Below are 21,243 nucleotides of genomic sequence, written 5' to 3' on the forward strand. Positions count from 1 at the left end.
CACAGGATGCAGCTGCGGCTGTCTCTCCCTGCACCTCGCCCTATGCACAGCAGCTGGCAGGTCTCCAGGCCACTGTGGGTGGGCAGGAAGACTGAGACTGGTCAAAGGCAGGGCACTGAGGAGGGAGAGGCCCTTGGACTGTCGCAGGACCCTCAGGTTCATGAAGGCTGGGCCTTGGACCCAACCCCATGCTGATGCTCTTGGCTCAGTGCCAGGCAGTGAGGAGCTTATGGGAAAGGTCCTGGGGCCTAGTGTGTCCGACAGAGAGGGTGGGAAGGGAGTAGAGGTTAACGGAGCCCGGGCACCATCTCCCTGGGGACGTGTGCAGTCCCTCACACACACCCCTCAGCCAAAGGTGGCCAGCCCGAAGCCTGCAGCCCACCAGCCTCCCTTCCCCAGAGCCCTTCTTGTCACCGGTACTGGTGAATTGGAGATGGCCTTCTCCCTTTCAGCCCACTCTCCCTTCCACTGTGTATATTCCCAGAACTGCAGCTTCCTGAACGGGGGCTGGTAGCTGCCAGAGAGAAGACCCCAGACCCTGACTGCCCAACCACGCCCCTCTGTGCCCCTTTCCAGATCACATGTGACCTTTTAGCTCCTCCAAGAGTCACAGCCTCACTGAAGAGCCGCCCCGCCGCCCCCCGCCTTGCTTCCCTAGCTGGGGTGGAGGGGGGGTGTCTGCAGAACCTCTTAGCTTCTTTCTCAGGAAGGGCAATGGGGTAGGTGGAATGGGGGTGGAGGGTCCCTGGCTGGACACTGGACACAGGGCTCAGGTGAGGACACCAGGACAGGCTGGGGACACATCACACCCAAGTCCCATGACTCTGCTTGGAACAACGGTGATTGTCGGGGTGGGATCCCTCACTGCCAGGGGCAGCTGGGCAGCAGGCAGGACCACAGGGAGCAAGCACCTCTCCACCCACCCCAGGAGGGAGGACAACAGCCTCTGGTCCCTGCTCACAGCACAGCCTCTGTGAATATACTCAAAGCTGTCCCAGCTGCACCCACCCACCTCGGCCCACAGCCTTGCTCACTCCCCAGACCTGCTGACAAAGGAGTCAGGGAGCCAAAAGGCCGGCCACCTGGCCCAAGGACATTAGCCTTCTGAGCAGGCTGCAAGGATTTGGGTTAGCAACCTGGGCAAGGGTCAGTTCTTCCTTCCTGCCTTCCTCCAGCCTTGCCTTCAGGAAGGCAGGTGGAAGGCTGGCTGCTTGTGCTGGAGCTGCTGGCCAGAAGCCAGGCCCAGCTTGACGGAAGGGTCTGGGCTGCTGGCATCCCTGAGGAACGCCTGCAGAGGCAGGTGCGACGGCCAATGGGCTGCGGGAAGGAAGAGGCCGTGGAGCGCAGACAGAGCACATGGAGCTCAGCTGTGTTCTCGTATCAGCGCCCGAGGTGGGGCCCAGGGAAATGCGCTGTGACTGCCGTGGTGAGGTGACTGTCAACGGATGGGGAGGTGGGGGTGAGGGCGGATGCCCAGGGCGGAGGCTCAAGGCTCTTGGGCCTAGCGGGCCACGCTACCCACAGTGAGACGACCGCTACAGAAGGGTGTGCTGAAAACTACCCCTCGTCCTTCTCTGTGGCAGGGCAGGTTGGCCACAGGCCTGAGGCACTGATCCCTAACCTTGTGCTGTTGCGTCCACAGGCAGCCTGGCCCTCGCCTGCAGAAGCTTAAGGGCAAACCCTGGAGTTTCCTGCGGGTCCAATGGCACACAGCTGACTAGACTGTGTCCACCCTCTGCTGCCCTACCTGAAAGTGTTCCAGAAGGGGCCTGCTTTCCTACTGAGGCAGACCCCAGCCCCAACACCTGACACCAGGCAAGAAACAGTGCTTGCAAGGAACCAGGTAGGGGGAGCCCCAGGACACGACCATCGGGGAGAGCTGAGGAATGCACTCCCCCACCCACCACCAGCTGAGTCAGAAGGCAAGGCTTTCTGGACATTTCCCCCACAAAACTTTGTGAAAGAAAAACATTATCATCCAAATGAAGACCATTAACAAGATGAGAAAGTCTAAACTTTAAAAACTTTATTTTTGTCTCATCCATCAACAGCACAGGATGCCTTCCTCAGCTCCAATTTTTGCTTGCTTTTCTCTTCAGACTGTTCTACCACTTTAACCCATGGGTATTATAACATGTGGGCAGTTTCCTAGAACCAGAAAATATTTCTGCCTGTCGGCTTAAAAATTGAAAGTATGGAAGTGTAAGTTGCACTATTTTAGCAGATTCCAAGCTGCCCCGTAAAATCCTACCTTGGGATGCAGACTTAGTGAGAAAGTTTGTCGCCTACTCTAGCTCGAGTGGTAACTCAAGGAGACGCATCACCATAGCTGTTTCTCTACTTGTGTTTGGAACTGCCAGACACTCCACACCACATTCCACTGGCTAGGATTTCAATGTCCTTCACAAGAACAATGCAAGTAAATTGTCAGAATTGGTTCCAGAACTCATTATGATGCACCTTCTAGGAAACCAGTTCATTATACTGTATCAGATTTTGACACCTCATAAAAAGCTCACTAAATTACCAAGATTCCCAATCCTAATCTGACTTGCCTCTTTCCAATCCTAAACCCCTTAAAACCCTAAATTTGAAACTAGACCAAACTTAAAAAAAAAAACCCACCAAACTGTTTTATCAGAGCATAGAGACTTCCTCCAGCTACTGACTTCAAATTATACAGAATTCTTTTGTCTGATTGGTGTGGTTCTTGTGCCCATGTCTTGCTGACATACTATGCTTCACTGGTGGCCATCATTGGTCAAGAACACTAGTTTCATACTGAAAAAGCGGCTTAGACTAACTTAAGATTCTATACCTGTGGGCTTGTGTTAAAATAACTCGCTATATGAAGAGATCTATAAATGTGCTTCCTAAACAGGTTCAGGAACAGACCCCAAATTTGAGTCCTGGAATTTCAAAGAAATTTACTTTCCTTCACAACAGAGGCGCAGGGGGGAGAAACATATTAATACAGTCTTAAGCCCACACTGCATATACAGCTGTCATGGCATTTTTATAGAGCAGAGAGCTGTTTACATGCTTTGTAGAAATATTTCTGTAAATAAATATGCTTCCTTTGTCTACCAAGCAAAACCTGAAATAAACTTAAAGGACCTAAATAAAGGATGTATTAAGCTTTCAACATTCAATTTAGGTTTTTGACACTTAGTTGGATAAACAAGTTTATTTGTAAATTTAGTCAACATACATAATTGACCTAAAAACTTCAATAGAAGGATAAATTTTAAAACCACTTAGAAAGCCATCTCTATGAAGTGATTTTTCCCAGAACCTTATACCAGATTGACACCATTTTAACCGGCAGAGGTTCCATGAGCTGAAGCTGTGTGTCCCTCCCCCACAGCAAGTTTAGCCTAAGGGTTATTATAATACAAACTCCACAAGAAAAAGAAGTTTGGTATTGTTCCCTCTTGGCAGAGAAAAACTCAACCTAGTTATGAGACCAACCACAACACAAAGAAAAGCTGCACTAACTACTATATTAGTGACAGATGATGCTGGTGTGAATAACTTGTATTATATTCTAGAGCCCTTATAAATAAATCCCCCCGTTAGTGTCTGCATTATCAGCTAGAGGGTTAGTCAACATGTGGTAGAATGAGGACTTATGCAAGGTATAATGCGCAAAGCATTTTACTACGTATGAAAAACAAGTGCAGTCTAGTTAGGAGAAAACCAACCGGACTCTATATTACACACACCTTAATGACAAGACTCCCCACCACATGTGAATGTAAAACATTTAATTTAAAAATGTTGACACTACAATATATAAAATAGCTATTATAAATGCACATAGTGTATTCTATAGCTGCCAGGTTTACTTTTTTTTTTTAATAAGGAAACTGTAAGTTACACTGTGGTTAAGACTTGTATCTTCACCCTTGAAAAAGCCCACATTCTATCACAGTGATGTATGGTCAGACTTAACAGCCCCAATTGTTAAACACTTGGATCAAGTCATAACCAGTTTTATTGCAAAAGGACCCTGTACACATTTATCAATTCTAGTACCTTAATAGCTACCCAACAAGTCATTAACATACAGAAACATGCATCATGAGAAGCAAGAAATATCACCCATCCCTTCTGCATATTAGCAACTTGTCACTCCTGAGCAACAGTGCTCACATCACTGAGGTCTGTGAACAGTCAGTCACTTTTCGCATTCATCCTGAGTGAAAGATGGAATGACTTAAGTACAAATGCAACATATTATAAACAATTTCTTACAAAAAAAGTCACAAATTAAACCAAAGTATTTTACAGAATTTACTACAAAACACCATAAAAACTGCCTTCACTTAAGCTCTCTCTCCCCGTATCCGGCGAGCCAACTGGATGTCTTTGGGCATGATGGTGACTCTCTTAGCGTGGATGGCACACAGATTAGTATCTTCAAACAAACCCACCAGGTACGCTTCACTAGCCTCCTGTTGAGGACAAGAGCCACACTATTAACGCTCTCCGAGGAGGAGAACCGCACACAAGCCCTCCGCCCCTGCTACACGCAGCCTCGGCCACCTCACCTGAAGCGCACCAATGGCGGCACTCTGGAACCTCAAGTCGGTTTTGAAATCCTGGGCGATCTCCCTCACCAACCTCTGGAAAGGCAGCTTCCGGATCAGAAGCTCGGTGGATTTCTGGTAACGACGGATTTCTCGAAGCGCAACGGTCCCGGGCCTGAAGCGAAGAGGAGGGCGTAAAGGGACACCGGTTAACCGAGAGCGCAGATCAAGCAGCAGGAAGCGTCCCGCTCGCGGCGCGCCGCCGAGTCATTGTTTTCCTGCCGCGCTGCCTACCTGTAGCGATGAGGTTTTTTCACCCCGCCGGTAGAGGGAGCGCTTTTCCTGGCCGCTTTAGTGGCCAGCTGTTTGCGGGGCGCTTTGCCACCCGTGGACTTACGAGCAGTCTGCTTGGTTCGGGCCATTTTCTTTCACCTGCGGAACAAATCCCTGACTCCGGGGCCTCGACGCTCGCCTCCCGGGATGCGGCGGCGGGAGTGCAGGGGGCGGGACGCTCGGCGCCCCTGCCCTCCCGCCTCCTCGTGCCCCAAGGCGGGCGGCAGATGGCCGAGGGCTGCCGCCTCCTCCCCCTCCCCTAATGACTCAGGCTGCAAGTAGCAACAGCCTCCCCCGGGAGGGGGGGCGCGGGGAGGAGTCACTTCCCCTCCTCGACGGGCGGAGGCCCGGCTGCCCGGAACCCGGCGTCGGGACCTCTGAATCACCAGCGGGAAAGAGGCGGAGACACGGTTCCGGAACGAAGCCCCAAGGGAAAACCAACCGTCCCCCCCACGCCGGCACCAGCAAGCAGCCTGGGCAGCCCGCAGCAGCCGGCACTCGGCTCTCAACAGCCGCGGCCCGCGACACCAACGGCTGACAGAGCCTCATGTCACGCGTAAACCCAAGAACACTTACCCAATGCCGAAATTTTACGCCGCTTCTCCGACAGCCGCGCCGCTCCTGCTGCCCAATGAAGAGCCGCAGTCGCTGAACTAATAGAAGAAGCTCCTCCGACTAACGACCAAACCGCTCTGCGTTCCAGGCCCCCCCTATGCCTCCGTTTTTATACCCACGCTTCACGCTGCGTCCTTGCGTCATAGGACCCTAATTTGCATACACCAACGACTTTTTCTATTGGCTGACGCTTTCGCCGACGCGCTGACATCCCCCGACACAAAGGCCGTGCTTCGGCCCCGTTCGCTGATTGGCGGACATCTAGACCACTGATTGGCTGTTAAAGTGGCCTAATGATTGGATGAATGGAAAGCGGAATGGACGAATCAGAGTTTAGCACTAAGTGGCTCTTCTGATTGGATAAAATGTAGCTATGTTTGGATCCTTCCCTTGGTTCCAAAGCTCTACAATAGAAAGTCAATGCAAATGAATTGCACTGGTCCCTATCAGGACTTAAGAGTCGGGACGGGAAGGAGCCTAACCTTATTTGCATCAAGCTAATACAATGCAGGAGGAGGAGAGGTTTCTTTAACGAAAATTTTGTAAATATTTTCCAATATAAAAAAAAAAGTATTCCCTGTGATTACTTTTCATTAACATTTTGATAGGTACGTAGTGTAAATGAGAATTAGAATTCAGTAAATCATGTTATCTAACCAAGTATTTTATATATCAGGCATATACATTTTAATCAAAAGGGAGTTCTTTTGTTTGGTGGGGTTGGGTGGGGAGGGGTAAATAATAGATACAAAAAAACAAATGTCAATAAATTATTTTAGAAGTACAGTTTTGTATGTTCTTAGACCATCACAAAATACTTTGTGATTTCAAAATGCTTAAACAAGAAGTAACCCACTAAGCAACATATTTTTAAAATTATGTAATTCAACTGAACGAAATAACTACAGCCAGAATGGGAATAGTCAGTTCTAAAACAGTATTTGCATGTCCATAAAGAGTAAACAAAAGAAAACTAAATTAAATACGTTCACTTGTATTTAATGGTATATCCTGGAATGTGTTACTTCTGAAGAAACAGGGCAAATGTATAAAAATGGTAATCCCTACCTTTGCCTAAATGTCTTGAGTTGATTTTAATGTTTAGTTTTTCAGGTGACTCAGTTATATAAAATATCAAAGCAGGCTTAAGGTTAAGACCGCCGAACAAAGCTCAGAAAATTGAAACAGAGCCTTGGGCATTCTACTCCGCAGTTCTTACTCTGGGTTCACCGAACTTATTTATTTATTTGTTGGCCGTGCCGTGCGGCATGTGGGAATCTCAGGCTCCCGGTCAGGGATGGAACCCGCGCCCCCTGCAGTGGAAGCGCGGAGCCCTAACCACTGGAGAGCCCGGGAAGTCCCTCACCGAATATTTTAATTAAAATAAAAAAGCAGCAAAACCAGGTACATATAGATTTCAACTCAGAGAATTATTATACATAAATACAAATATCTCAAAAATTTACTCCTGACGCCAGAGTTCCCCCTCACCATCAATAGTGAGAGAAAAAAAATGCAGTTTGAAAAAGCAGCTATGACAAAAAACACCTTTGACCCAACCTCTATTTCCAAATTCCTCTTGTTATTTCAGCCCTCTCAATCATAACACACACAGTATGTATTTAATTATTATATATCTAAACTTTTATGTGATAATTCAATCAACTTTAGTTTTCTGCCTTCTGCCCAAAGTTTAGGGTAGGGGAAAAATTAAGCTGTTTCATTCATGCCAGACTGAGAAGACAAACCAAGATGCCCTGTTCTCAGAACCTGGGTAAAGCCGAGAAACAGGGCGCTGGTTACATCTCACGTAAGAGGCTGTCAAATGTCCTGGGATGTAACCAGAAAAATACCCTGTCATCTTTTTTTGACTGCTCAGATGGCCTGGAGAAGGAATGGGCTCCTGAATTATCACCCATTTTGTGTTCCAAGGCTTTTCTAGGAGATCCAGAACCCTGTCTGTCCCATGCTTTCTACAGGAGAAATAGTCTAGTTATCCGCCGCGCCCCTCATCCCCGTCCCCAGTTTTGCTAATTACTACAGAAGAACTAAAACTGCTCCAGGAGAAACTAGGTATGAATTTACATGCATCCATTTAAGGATGATTAGTGGAAACAGTTTGTCCCTCTTACTTGGCCGTCTTATCGCTATGTTTTTCTTTTTCCTAGGTGGATGCAGGGGAGGAAAAGCAACACAGGAAATAGGGAACAACTGAAAATGTTAATAATACACTCAAAACAATGCAAAACATGATGCAGCATGTAGGCTACTGTCCTAGTTCCTGTTCTGTCAGACTTGCTGAGTAACTTCGCACAGGTTACTTAACCTCTCTGAGTTTTGGTTTCCTCTTCTGTAAATTAAGCAGTTTGGATGATATCATCTCCCAGTTCTACCAGTACACACTTATTCTGAAGCTCATGGTATACCCTTATTTAAAATCTAGCACTCTTAACTACATTTCTTCATTCAAATCACACTTGGGTATTTTGGGGATAACAAATATGCCAACTATTTGGATTTAATAATAGGAGTAAAGCAATACACAACTTTTTTGTCCTTTTGGAATTTTTCATCTTCAAATGCCCCTAGTGGTTAAACAACTGATTTGACATGTTTAAGAAATACCAGTTTCTCAACTTTGTAGGCTGACAATTTGGCTTCTGATGTGAAGTTACTCGTAACAAAATAAAATAGATATGTATCAGTCTTAAAACATTAACAATTTTCCATTCACCCCACCCTGCTTCACCCGTAAGGTTATTCGTTATTCAGAATGTGTTTCTTTAATGAGATTAACATTAGTTAACGTTATCTAATAAAATGTAAATTAGTCTGTAAAACAATGGTTTTAAATAGATTCAATATGGAAAACAAAGTTAAATAACAAATGTTAAAATATCTATGAAGAACTTCGCCCAACTGGCGGGAAGCGGGTAGGAGACATTTTCACCAGTAGAAACGCTGGCATCCGCAGCAGGAAACTGGAGTGGATTATAAATCGCACTCCCTACTCAAACCCATGTCCTTCCTCTGTACACTGTGATGCTTCTCGACGCCCCTGCAACTTGCCAGTGTACCTGAGACTATGCTAGACGGAGATTAAATTCGTCCTTGGCCCTTAATGTACTGGAAACAAGTTGGTCAAGCCAGGTGTCGAGTTGAGAAGGGACCCAAGTCGTGGAGTTCCAGGTTTCAGGGCTGGTAAAGGTTTACGGAGCGCCTCAGCAAAGGCGCAGGAACAGAGTATTGTGTAGTGTAGCTCTTCGTTATCAAAGGTTTCTTAAGCTGACTTCCAACGGGCAGACTTTCCTTCACGCCTCTCAGCTTGGTCCCACTGCAGGAATGAGGATGTTGGCGGACTCCAGGTGCCTGAAGCTCAAAGGCCCACTGCTCAGGGCCGGCATCAGAACCGAGCCCAGGGTGTGCTAAGTATGGAGGCGAGGTAATTGTTACACTGTTGGCAGTGCAATTACACTTGGAACCGTTTCGCAGCAGTCGGTAGGCCCTCCCTAGCTCTGGGCCTCTTCTACTCCAGGGGCTCCAATTTCAGGGAAAGGCTCCCCTACGAACCTGGAAACCCGCAGTTAAGAAGAAACGCAGCCGGACTGCAATCCCCAGAAACCGTCGCGGGCCCTCAGCATCCGGGACACCGTCTGCAAGGATCCCTGGGTATTGTGGTCCGTTCCTTCGGCAGCAACCCTCTGCTGACGGTAAAATTCCAGCCGAACCTGGGACCACAACTCCCAGCAACCCTTGCTGCCGTGCGGGGGGTCTTCACGTTCTCGTGGCGCGGCGCAGGCGCACTGGGGCCTCGGCGCGGACCGCGCAGACTGAATAATAAAAGGGGAGCGGCGAAGAGGCAGGAAGACAGGACCATGTCGAAGGGCCCAGGGCCCGGCGGCTCCGCAGCTTCGTCGGCGCCCCCGGCCGCTACCGCTCAGGTGCTGCAGGCACAGCCCGAGAAACCGCAGCACTACACGTACGTAGAGCCCCCCCCGCCGCGCGCGCACGCCTGACGTCAGCGGCCAGCGTGAGTCACGCGCGCAGGGAGAGCGCGAGGCGGCCTCTCCCTCCCCCCTTCTTCCTCCGGCCCGGCCCAGACCGGTTCCAACCTGCTGGGGCCGGTCCCAACTGCCTCCAACTGCCACCAACCTTTGGTCGGCCGAGGGGCGGGAAACCCGGTCCCCGCCGCCGAGTGGGGAAGGCGGGAGCTTGGGATGCGGAGTGCACACATCTTAGGCCGGGCCTTCGAGGCCTAACTGTTCCTCAGACCGTAAAACCACAATCCCAGGCACTTCTGGGGCGATAAGAAGTCTAAGATGCGACCAGAATGAGTTCCTAAGGGGCCAGCCCTAGACCCGCTTATAAATGACCGTTAGCGTGAAGTCTTGTCAGGCGACCCATGTAGTGTGCACAGGAGGCCTTTTGTGTCCGTGAGGCCCGTGTGTTGTCCACAGAGGTCACTCTTGCTTGAATTCACTAAAACAGTTGACCCAGCCCTAGTCAGGGATCCCGAGGCTGATGGGGTCCGAATGTGTCCTCAGGCCCAAGCCAAATGTGGCATCAGAGGGAGCCCCAAATGCTGATGCTACGAGAGTCCAGTAAGATGGGAAGCCTCTTCCTGGGAATCTGCTTGTGTCTAAATGTAGGTCCCTGTCGTCTTTTTATAATATTGCCTCTCAAGGCACTTTAAGCAACTACCTAGTGCTAGATGCTTTGGGAGAAAGAAAGAGAAAAAGAGGCAGGCCCTCCTGTTAAGCACAATGTTGGTTTCCATTTTCCCTGATGCTCTTTGAGTGCCCCACGTCCCCTTCGTCTCCCAAGTTGTGTGCAAGTTTAGAAGGATCCCCAAGTGTACCTCAGTCTTGCTGGAGATTTTGGAAGCTGGGGGTTGAACAGCCCTTAAGGGGAACACAGTAATGCTGTCTGGTGAACCAAGAGCAAGAAGCATGTGTTGGAGTAGAAAGAAGTAGACAACAGGAGCACTTGTTTGTCACTGATGGAATTGAGACCCATTGGGAGATTCTTCTGGTATTAGGGAACATCGATTTTAGGAAGTGTATTGGTTTCTTCGTGAGATTCTCTGTTATTGGTTGAAATCATTTGAAACTTTTTGTGGACTTAAGTCTGACTCATGTTAACTATAACTTTTCTAATATGGCCATTTGCATTGCTTTCTTACTGGAGTTCTTTCTGCAGTCCTGCCGCTGGCTTTGGTGAGCTGGTCTTATCTCAGAGAATTCAGTGATCAGATGAATGGTGTGGTCAAGCAACAGTAGAGTCTTGATTTGGAAATCTGCAAACTTCACCTTATTGGAACTTATTTATAATCACTGGTTGCTCAGATCACGTTTTTTCAGAAAAATACCGATAACATTTTGAGTTATGTGAATCTTGGTTTCAGCAACCTCTGTTTCTGTGTTGTGTTGTCATTGAGTATACTATGGAGTCTATATTAGAAAGGCTTTCTAATCATTTTGGAATTGAGAGATGAAACAAGTCAGCAGCTGTGTGTGTTAATATGAGTCTTTGTCCTCTTGATGCTCATTTGTTTAAAATCTGTCTTTCCATTCCTTGTGGGTAAGTACAGAGTAATCAGTCTGGGCTCTTAAAGTGGCTTAGCAGCAGATGAAAAGCCCAGGCCTGATTGGGTGGTTGGAGGTTGGAGGTGTTCCCATCTCTTTATTTTCTATTATCTGTTCCTCTGTGTGTGTATGTGTGTGTGTGTGTGCGTGTGTGTGTGTGTCCAAAAATCAGAGATAGAAGTCAGTTGTCTTTCTTGGTAGATTTATGGGCATTCAGAAACCTTGATGATTTGGAAAGCTTCACTCAGGTCTGAGGAGCAGGGAGCATGAGGACACTGATGATGGCACGAGTACACTTGTTGGCTCTGAATTTATTTATTTAAGGTGGACCCATTTGTTTTCCTTGGGGGTTAGGAGACACGAACATTTTAATTTTGATTTCAATATTTGCTATAAAATTTTGAGCTGCCGAGCATTTTTTTCATTCTCTTTTGTAGCATGAATTTCCAGAATTTGTTCCAACCTGAATATGACCTTATCTATTGCATTGATCCCATTGTTGAATACAGATATAGACTCCTTGTTTTTTTTTTGAATGTTTGTATTTTTTTACCTGTCAAATTTTTTTTACATTTTAAAACTTTCTTATACGTTAATTTTGTGTATTTTTTTGTACCTGATGTTATTTGAGATTATGTGACATGCATTAATTTTGCAATAATCTAGAAGAGATTTGCATTAAAATTGAATCCCACTCATCATAATGTCAGTCTTGGCAAACACAGTTGAATCCATCAAAAGCAAAAATTGTGTTCCTGTTGGCTTGCTTCTTGCCCTTTATTCTTATACCACAACTAAAGTCCTAGAGTTTGAGCCCTCCTTTTCCCAATCCAAGAGGATTATTCGTAACATAGTTTGAAGGATAATTATTTTGTTTGTTTTCTTTTTTTAAGCTGTTGAATATTCTTACTTTAAGGGAAACTTAGAATTAATCCTTTCAGAAAATTGGTGTAGCCGGCACTTGTGCTAGACTTGAGGAATTCATCCCTTTTAGATAACGGTTATATCAGAATTTCCTCTGTTGTAGTTCCAAGTATTTGATTAGCACTAAGTAAAATGATAGTATTTATGTATTAGTACTTTTCAACACAAGAACCACGTGACCTCTTGCTAGGTAATTTGTCTATTTTTTTTGACAAAGACTGAATTTAATGCAGCTTTATTTAGAACAAGTCCATCTTATATTTTAGAAGAGTTTTATAAAAACAGACTGAAGAATGGGAAATTTTGGAACAATTTACATTCTGAAATGTATCTACAAATTTAGCTAACTTTGGGCTTTTTTACTACATAACAATTATATTGTTAAAAGTGTATAGCTGAAAGGTCACCAAAAAACCTGCCATCTTTAATAAAACATCCCAGTTTGGGGACTTCCCCGGCCGTCCAGTGGTTAAGATTCTGCGCTTCCACTGCAGGGGGCACAGGTCCAACCCTCAGTGGGAACTAAGATCCCGCATGCTGCGTGGTGTGGTCAAAAAAATCCCAGTTTTGGGAATTTTCTGGCAGTCCAGTGGTTAAGACTTGGTGCTTTCACTGCCGTGGCCCAGGTTCAATCCCTGGTCCAGGAACTGAGATTGCGCAAGCCGCGCAGCACGGCAAAAAAAAAAAAAATTAAGTTTTTGACCTCATTATTTTGACCCTATAAGAGGATATAAACCTCAAAGACGTTAAATCATTTTTGGATTCTTTTACCTGCAGTTGATTCTCAGACTTCTTAATTCTCTTGTATTAAAGGAAAATGAAATTCTAGTTTATTGACGGTTACTTGGAGGTTTCTGGCCACTGGGTGATTTCTTATAGGTAGACAGAGGATAAGTGCTTTATACCCTCAACTAGCCAGGTGTCATTTTAATTTAGGACTGTTTCCTGGGCATCTTTGAAGAAGAATAATGTAGCAGTACTTCCATAGATAAGCTACTTTGAGGGAAATTTGTTAGTTTATACATTATGTAAATGTCATGAGCTTCACTTGATTGCATCTGATTGTGTTTTGGAAAATCCAGGCAATGAACAGTATTTAAATCATTATTGCAGATTGCAGTAACTTTGTAAATACATTACTAGAGCACAACTTGTTGCACAATGGAAGTCATTGGAAGCATTGCTTAGCAGCCTCAGCAAGAATGAGTTAAATTACCAATAAACATTTCTGGATCTTGTTTACTTGTTTATCAAGGAGAACTAATTTCTTGCAGGACAGAAATTGAGAGCTCACTGTGGCCTTCAGGCAAGTCCACAAAATCCCCATTAATAAGTGTTAAGTGCCCATGCTAAGGGTAGACTCAATTTTAGCACCTAGTTGATATTTGCTATAATCTAAATTAATGATTAAAGTGAAGATTTGCTTAATGGTTAAGTTTTTTTGTTTTAATCCAGCTATGTTAGATACTAAAGAAGGCTTCCCCACAATCCATATGCATCTGCTTTGACTGGTGGTTTCTATCAACCTACAAAGACTGTGGCTTATTGGTGAGGGCAGCTGGACAACTCTGAGAGCAACTTAGAGAAATCCATCTTGGGCACACTCTATAAAGGAGCTCCTTCTCTGCAAATAGCACCCCAGATAAGTGCACAAAAGCAAGACACCCTCGTGGACCTACTTCCTCCCGCTTTCAACACCCTGATGCCTGAAGGTGAGGTCTCCTTCCTGTGTGTCTTAGAAGCCGTGAGCTCACTTAGGTAATGAGAGGCCTGCAACAGCCTGAGCACCGCACATCTGCAGGCTTTCCTACCAGACCTTTGCCTAAAGGTTATTTTTCTCATTAGGAGAGACTCTAGGTTAGAAGACTGATAAGAGTAAGGTTGCATTTAAAGCTACATTACTTTAAATAGAGAACTGATCTAGGGATTATTTTCCCAAGTGGGGACAATATTTGCTTAATCATAAAGTTTTTCATTTTGTTTTTTGTTTTTTTGATCCAGCTGTGCTTGATACTAAAGGAGGTTTTCCCACATATGCATCTTCTATATTTTGAAATTACAACTATGGACAGTTATGGCTAATCATAGTAGATTGTCTTCCCTTCTTTTAACACCTTGGATGAATTTTGGGGCACACTAATGTGTTATGTGAAGATGGATGTTGAATGTAAGTTTCTCTGCCATTCTTAGCCAATATATAAAAATTACATTAGCCTAATTGCTAAAAATGCCAAGGATTTGCGTTCAGTATCCTTCTGGACAATGTAGTTTTCTTGTTTTCTTACCATATAGATACTCTATAGATTCACCCCAGCCAGCCATCTTAAAATACCTGCATGGGCAACAGAGAGATCTACGGAGAAAGTTTGGGTAAAATCATTGCATATGAAAATAGGTATGGGGTTTATTTTGGGGGGATGGAAATGTTCTGGAATCAGACCATGATGATGGTTACACAACATGATGAATATACTAAAAACTAATGAAATGTACACTTTAAAATGGTGAATTTTTATGTTGTATAAGTTACATCTCAATTTTTTTGAAAAAAAAGGTGGTTATAATCAGTGTATATGAGTCCCTGCAACTAGAGGGGCCTTAGACACATGGCCTGTCAGGGCTCGGCAGCATCATTCAGCACGGGAAAGCCTGCAGTTTGTGAAGAGCTCTTGGCACCCTTTTCCCAGCCTTCTCAATGGCTTCGTCTCCGTGTATCCATTCTAGGCGAATGCCTCCATGTTGTAAGTCTGAGGAGATTCTTTTAAGAAGTGAATACTCAGCAAGTTTGAGACGCCTAGTTGTTGGTAGTTGTACTTTAAATTGTCTCTGAATTGATAACCATTATAAAGAACAAGCACACTTTTCCCAATACCTTCATAAAATGAATTGTGTTTACTTCCCAGGGTGGGTGGGAGGTAGAAGAGGTTGCTGTTCTGCTAAAATGAATTATTTCTGTTCATCAGGTATTGTGATGATTGTTCTAATGTTCACATGGGCATTTCTGTAAGAATAGGCCATGTGTTTTAGGCATTTAAAGTGATATCAATGGCTATAATATTTTCATTCAAATAATCACAACAAACTTTTAATATTTTCTCTATAAAATCCCTCAACTTTCACCCCTTTTTTCTTTGCCAGTGTGTAGAATTTGACAGCAGTATCAAGAGCTGATGAGGAGGAGAAGATGGAAAGGAGTCTAGCAACTTAAAAATCTCATAGCGTTCTCTGTGAGGTGACCTTTTTCCTGTTGGTGGCTCAATTTATTTAGGAGACAAAGAAGATACTAAGGCCTGTGATAGTATCGTCATGTCATATCTGAGCTTATTTTCCTCCCTTTCCTTATTCTTTACATCACAGTTTGCTTTTTGTGTTCATAAGTTGACTCATTTGTTTCCTATTAGTATTTGAAACAACATATGGCCACCATAAGTCCTAACAAAGTGACTTCTAATGAGGAGGGGAAGACCCATGTTCCCACCTTCCTATGAAATTTTGGCCTATTCACAAAACTACCCCATTGAAGAGAGATAGTTATGTTTAGGAAGGAAGAGGTTGATAAAAACATTTGGCATGGTGTTTTATGACTTAAAAATTTTAAGTAGTAGTTTTTATATCTGAGCTTTTATTAATTTTGGTAAGAACATTACTATATCTTTTTTATTTCACTTCTACTGCTAAGAGGTGCCAAGCATCTGGTAGCCTGCCAGTTTAGGATTTGTGTAAGTCAAACAACATAAATTAGAAACTTGTACTTATATTTTCTTATTTAAAACCAAACAGAACAGATTTTACTATTGAACTTTTATAATGAATACATAAAATGAATATTAAATATCCAGTAGAGTACATTGAAGTTAACATTTCTGTTTTTGTTTTTAGTAACTTATTTTATGGTATTGTAATTATGGCCTGTCAAAAACTCCTGGACATACTTTCAACAGCTTCTAGAGAGCCACTTATGCTTATTTGTTGTTACTACTCTTGTTTTTCCTGTAGCTCATTTAAGAAAAGCATAGTTAACAGCGTGGTGTTTAAGACTAGTGACTCTAGGACCAGACTGTCTGGGTTTGAAGGCCAGCTCTGCCGCTTACTAGCTGTGGGACCTTGGGCAAGTGACTTCCCTCTTTGTGTGTCAGTTTCCTGATGATACCAATAATACCTGTGCCAAGGGGTAGTTATGAGGATTAAGTGAGTTAATGTATGTAAAGTGCTTAAAACCGTGCCTGGCACTTAGCACAGTGTAAGTACTATTCTTATCAGTATCTGAACAGTGCTCAGGTTACTGCTTTCAGTTGCACTGCTGCCTCCTTCAACAGCCTGTGGGTCCGTGTTGTCCTCAGAGCACACGCCTCTCTTCCGTATCCATTCGAATTTCACTTCATTCGCAGTTCTTATAGCCTCCATCAGCCGGGTTATATATCTCAGACAATGAATTTGTGTTCTCAACAAACTACTCTTTCAGGGATAAAGACTGTTGTACAGAAAACAGTGTTCAAAATAACACATCAGTTAAAACCTTTATACTAAAATGTTTGTCATATTGGAAGCTTTTGAGGCCAGCTGTTTACAGGAAAACTTTGAATCGAAACAAGGTGTTATCTAATTTAGGGAATGAACCAGGGTTTTCAGTATCCCTCACATGTTCTCCAAAATCAGTGATGTTGAGTCACTGATTACATGAACTTTCCTCAATTTTACCAGTTCCAGGATCCTTAGGGCAAGGAGAAAATTATAGACAGAAGGAACCAGGAACACCAGCGTTGTACCGTTCATGGTTCTTGTTAGTTCTTGGGGCCGGGACGTGTCACAGGTATCAGCTCTTTCCCAGTGAGAATGGGCTGAAATCATTTGCCTGTGAGTGACTCCACCCCACCTTAAAGTGTTTGCTTGCTTAAGTGCAATTATAGGATTAAAGCCTGCCTTAAAGATTTAGACACATGCAGAAATTCACTAGAAGCTTATTTTGTTTGCCTGAATAATACTATCTGGGCTTGCTTTTTCTGCCGGAGTGTTCTAAACCAGGATCACTTCAGGAGATAGCACGTTATCTTATCTTAAATAAAGATTTGGACAAATAATTGTCCAAATGTTTACCAATAACCAATTTTAGCTTTATTTGGCATTGTTTTTTCAAAAAGCCATTTTTTTTGGTAACTCCTACTAGTATGGTTATTGTCATAAAGTTGTATGGTTTCTGGGTTATGTTTGGTGTCAAAACAGAATGTGTATGTATATCCTTACAAACATTGAATCCAGAACTAATAGTTTACCTAAAGCTCTTCAAAAATGAGGAAAGATTTTTCAGCAAATTGTAAGAAATATTTATTTTTACACACACACACACACACACACACACACACACACACACACACTTGGATAAGTAATTTAGGATTCTTAATCTACTGCTTATCTGCTCTTACAATATTCTCCTTGAAGTTAAAAAAGATTTTATCCTCAAACTTAAAAATGAAGAATCTTTGGTAAGTCATGAACTATGAGCTCTGTGACTAAATTTCTTTATAGGAGTTATGTATGGGGAAAAAAAAGTAACCAGTAGGGTTAATATGAACATGGAAAACAGTAGATTATAGATAAGTGTCATTTGAGCCTTTGGACACCACAATGTTGTCTTCGACAGTGACTGGAATTTTTTGGGTTTTTTTGTTTGTTTTGTTTTTTCTTTCCTTTGCTAGTTTCAGAATCCTATCACATTGTGGCTAGATTTCAATAAGGAATATTTAAGAACAGGACCATTTCTCGCATTTTAAGATTCTGTTTCCATGATAAAGCTTGATTATTGCTTGAAATAGATGAAATTCGGATTTAATAAGACTAGCTGTAATAAAGATGAACAGCGGTGGCTTATTAGGGATATGGGTACATCTGTCACGTGGCCAGAGCTCTGCTACCCCTGTGTGAGTCTCATGAGCGGTGACCACTGGCTAGCCAGGAGCAGCTGGCTCCTCGGGAGCAGAGCCTTGACCTTCAGTCTGCAGGGTGTCAGGGGTGGGTTTCTACTGTCAGCTCTGTCTGTTGCCCCCTTTTTGTTGGGCTCACAGATCAAGTCCCGAGCACATACCATCTCTTCCTGTTGCTTCTCCAGAGGCCATCATTGTCTTGCCTATGTGCCTTTTTATTCACATCTGACCATTTTACATATGTATCCAATCAGACTTTACAAATCATAAGCAGGATGAGATTCTAATAGTAATTTGTTTTACAAAAAGATTTACCACAGTTCACTTTTAACTTAAAAGAACTCTTCTGACTTATTAGCATCATACATCTTTCATTTAATTTTGGAAAAGCCACGATAACCACTAAAATCAATAATACTGGGTGTAGTTTTCCAGTTTTTCTTTCTGCATATAGTTTACCTAATTGTCCAGTTATATATATATATTTTTTTTCTTTCACTTAATATAGCTCTAGTTTGTACCCAGCTTTTGCTAAATAGTCATCATAATACCTTTTAGTTGTTTGAGGAAACAGAAGAAGGAATTTAATACATCTCTGTTTATCTCTGCACATTCTCAGCAGCAGTTACAGAGTGAGCCATCCCACTGGTTGCTTTTCTAGTCTGCATGTGAAGCTGAAGATCTTAAATTTAGTGTTGAGGGTGAGGAACAAGGCTGTGCAGACTTTGTGGGCAAGGTAGCTAGAGAAGTTACTGATTTCTTAATTGCCAGGAGAAGCATCTAAGTTGCTTGTCTGTGTTTTGCTGGGTCAGTACATAGCTGCTGTGGACCAGGCTTGTGCCACTTGGGATGCTTTAACACTTTTGCTTTTTCTTGGACAAACACGTCCTGAACACCTGCTACAAGCTGGCTTTGTGCAGGGGTACAAAGATGAATAGACCTGGCTGTATACAAAGCAGTTGAAATCAACTGTGGTGGGGCCATACCTGCTGTATTCACACAGTGTGGCGGAAACATGGAAGAGAGGGCAATTAATACCACTGGGCAGGGCAAGAAACTCTTATGCAGAGAGAAGCCAGAAGGGTGATCCAGACACAGGAGCAACATGATTGAAAGTATGGAGGTCAAAAATGAGGGGAGGCTATGGTGTGTTGAGCAGAGATCAATAAACTATGGCTCGTATGACAAATCTAGCCTGCTGCCTGCTTTTGTATGGCCCGTGTACTAAGAATAGTTTTTACATTTTTAATGGTTGAAAAAGAATATTTCACGGCACATGAAAATTATATGAAATTTAATTTTCGGGACTTCCCTGGCAGTCCGGTGGTTAAGGCTCTGTGTTTCAAATGCAGGAAGTGTGGGTTCGATCCCTGGTTGGGGAACTAAGATATCCCACATGCCGTGTGGCCCAAAAAATAAAAAAGAAATTTAATTTTCAGCATCCATAAATACAGCTTTATTGGAAACCACGGTCATTGGTTTAGATATTGTCTATGGCTGCTTTTGCAGTTTAACCACAGAGTTCAGTAGTTCTGATGGAGACCAGACTGTTGCTCTGCATTGCTCTTCCGTGCGCTACAAATCATGGTGACACAGTTACAACTTGACAGTCTTTCCAGCGCCATGTGTGTCAGCATACCACAATGTTTTATTTATTCTTTATTACCAGTGCCTAAGTATCCCATCAAAATGAGAAGAGAAGAATGGACTTGGAATGTCGTGTTTTTAGGGCACAGGGGAGTGTGGATTTTCTTGTCGCTGAATTAGTTGGCAAAGCTATCTGTAATTAAAAAGCTGTGCAGAAAGAATCCATTAACATTACCAGACTACGTAGTTGTCCCAATATTCCCAACTCATAGAAAGGCAACGATCAGAAAAATTAGAAAATTCTAAAGAGACTGTTTCATTACAGCAGAATTTCTTCACAAAAATGAAAACGAGGCTACAACTGAAGTAAGTTTCTGAGTGGCTCATGTGTTAGCCAGGCAAGGAAAGCCATTTACAGATAGCAAATTAATTAAATTATGTTTGAGGGAAGAAGCCGAAGAAACATGTCCAGAGAAAACAAACTTGTTTAAGAGCATCAGCCTTTCAGCAAGAACAATTTCTCAAAATGTTGAGGTCAATGGGAAAAACATCAGTAGTCAATTAGAAAACAAGGCAAATGATTTTGTGTGGTTTTTCTTGGCTCTTGATGTGTCAACAGAAGCTACTGTTTAGTTTTATTCATGAAGTCAATGCCGCGTTTGAAGTGACTGAAGAAGTAGCTTCTATGAATAGTCTACTTAAAACAACTACAGCTGAGGATATTTTCTTTTCAAAAACATTAAGAAAACACTAATTCACTACGGCCTGAAGTATAATCTGCTGATGATACCTGTTACAACTGATGATGGTAGGAATATGTGTGGAGCAGAAAAATTTAATTGGACAAATTTACAAAGCTTATGAAAACATAAGGTGTTTAAAGCCTGTGGTTATTGTATTATTCATCAGCAGGGACTCTGTGGAAAATATTCGAATCTGTCATGAGTTCTTGAACTGCTAGGATCGGTGATGAGCTTCACCCTCTCTTGTGGACTTAACAATCCTCAATTCCATAAATTTTTATCAAAAATAGAAGCTGAATATTCTGGCATGCCCTACTACACAACTAGATAGCTTAGCAGTGGTGAAGTTTTCTTGTAATTTTTGGAGTTCAGGGCTGAGATTGAAATTTTTCTGAAAGAAGAATCATTCTCAACCACTATTACTGAATGCTGAATGGCTTTGGAAATTAGCTTTTGCTGCAGACTTGATAATGTTTCTTAATGAATTCACCCTAAAATTATAAGGCAAAACATCACTTATATGCAAACCTTATGTCGCAGTAAAGTCATTTTGACAACTAACGTTTGAAACATAAGTCATGTCAAACTGCCTTACACACTTCCTCTGCTGCCAGAAGTTAAAACAAAGGTGAGATCTCTTTCCCTACACAAATTTACCATGGATATGATTTCATTGATTGGTTGATGCGTCAGGTCTTAGTTGTGGCGCACAGGCTCAGTGCCACACAGCATGTGGGATCTTAGTTCCCCGACCAGGGATCGAACCTACGTACCCGCATTGGAAGGCAGATTCTTAACCACTGGACCACCAGGGAAGTCCCTACCATGGATATGATTTCTGAACACAAATTATAGTTTGAGCAGTGATTTTGCATCTTGATAGGAATACAAAGGAAATTTCCATATTTCAAAATCCATGTACCTTTGCAAATGAGTTTATGCTAAACCTTCAATCGGAAGTAGTTAAAAGCATCATATGGGGGGATATATGTATACTTACAGCTGA

General features: G+C 43.3%; 2 protein-coding genes across 8 annotated transcripts in view; one reads left to right on the forward strand and one right to left on the reverse strand.

Annotated features, from left to right (window-relative positions):
* Positions 1 to 3,176: 3,176 nt before the first annotated feature.
* Positions 3,177 to 5,578, reverse strand: LOC118886723 (histone H3.3A). Its single transcript, XM_036836846.1, has 4 exons — positions 5,442 to 5,578; positions 4,827 to 4,964; positions 4,554 to 4,707; positions 3,177 to 4,457 (listed from the first exon to the last, which is right to left on the reverse strand). The coding sequence occupies exons 2-4, from the start codon at positions 4,952 to 4,954 to the stop codon at positions 4,329 to 4,331; spliced, it is 411 nt and encodes a 136-aa protein (XP_036692741.1). The 5' UTR covers positions 4,955 to 4,964; positions 5,442 to 5,578; the 3' UTR covers positions 3,177 to 4,328.
* Positions 5,579 to 8,927: 3,349 nt separating this feature from the next.
* The window catches only part of UNK (unk zinc finger), a 33,759-nt gene continuing 21,443 nt past the window's right edge, over positions 8,928 to 21,243 (forward strand). For 2 of the 7 annotated variants that reach the window (XM_036836502.1, XM_036836497.1), the window contains exon 1: positions 9,245 to 9,459. In XM_036836502.1, coding sequence (XP_036692397.1) covers positions 9,356 to 9,459 — 104 coding nt within the window. In that variant the 5' untranslated portion in view covers positions 9,245 to 9,355. Of the gene's footprint in view, positions 9,460 to 10,038; positions 10,126 to 13,444; positions 13,702 to 13,990; positions 14,157 to 14,281; positions 14,385 to 21,243 lie in introns of those variants that run through there. The other 5 variants (XM_036836498.1, XM_036836499.1, XM_036836503.1 and 2 more) reach the window with 5 other exon arrangements.

Source organism: Balaenoptera musculus, chromosome 20, assembly GCF_009873245.2.
Source record: "Balaenoptera musculus isolate JJ_BM4_2016_0621 chromosome 20, mBalMus1.pri.v3, whole genome shotgun sequence".
NCBI classification, from domain to species: domain Eukaryota; kingdom Metazoa; phylum Chordata; class Mammalia; order Artiodactyla; family Balaenopteridae; genus Balaenoptera; species Balaenoptera musculus.

Excerpts from the sequence above, each read along its gene's own strand:
- LOC118886723 (XM_036836846.1), bottom strand. The coding sequence starts at position 4,954 with ATGGCCCGAACCAAGCAGACTGCTCGTAAGTCCACGGGTGGCAAAGCG. Across the intron at positions 4,708-4,826 it reads AAAAAACCTCATCGCTACAG|GCCCGGGACCGTTGCGCTTC; the intron begins GTAGGCAGCGCG and ends TCTTCGCTTCAG. Across the intron at positions 4,458-4,553 it reads CCGCCATTGGTGCGCTTCAG|GAGGCTAGTGAAGCGTACCT; the intron begins GTGAGGTGGCCG and ends TGTCCTCAACAG.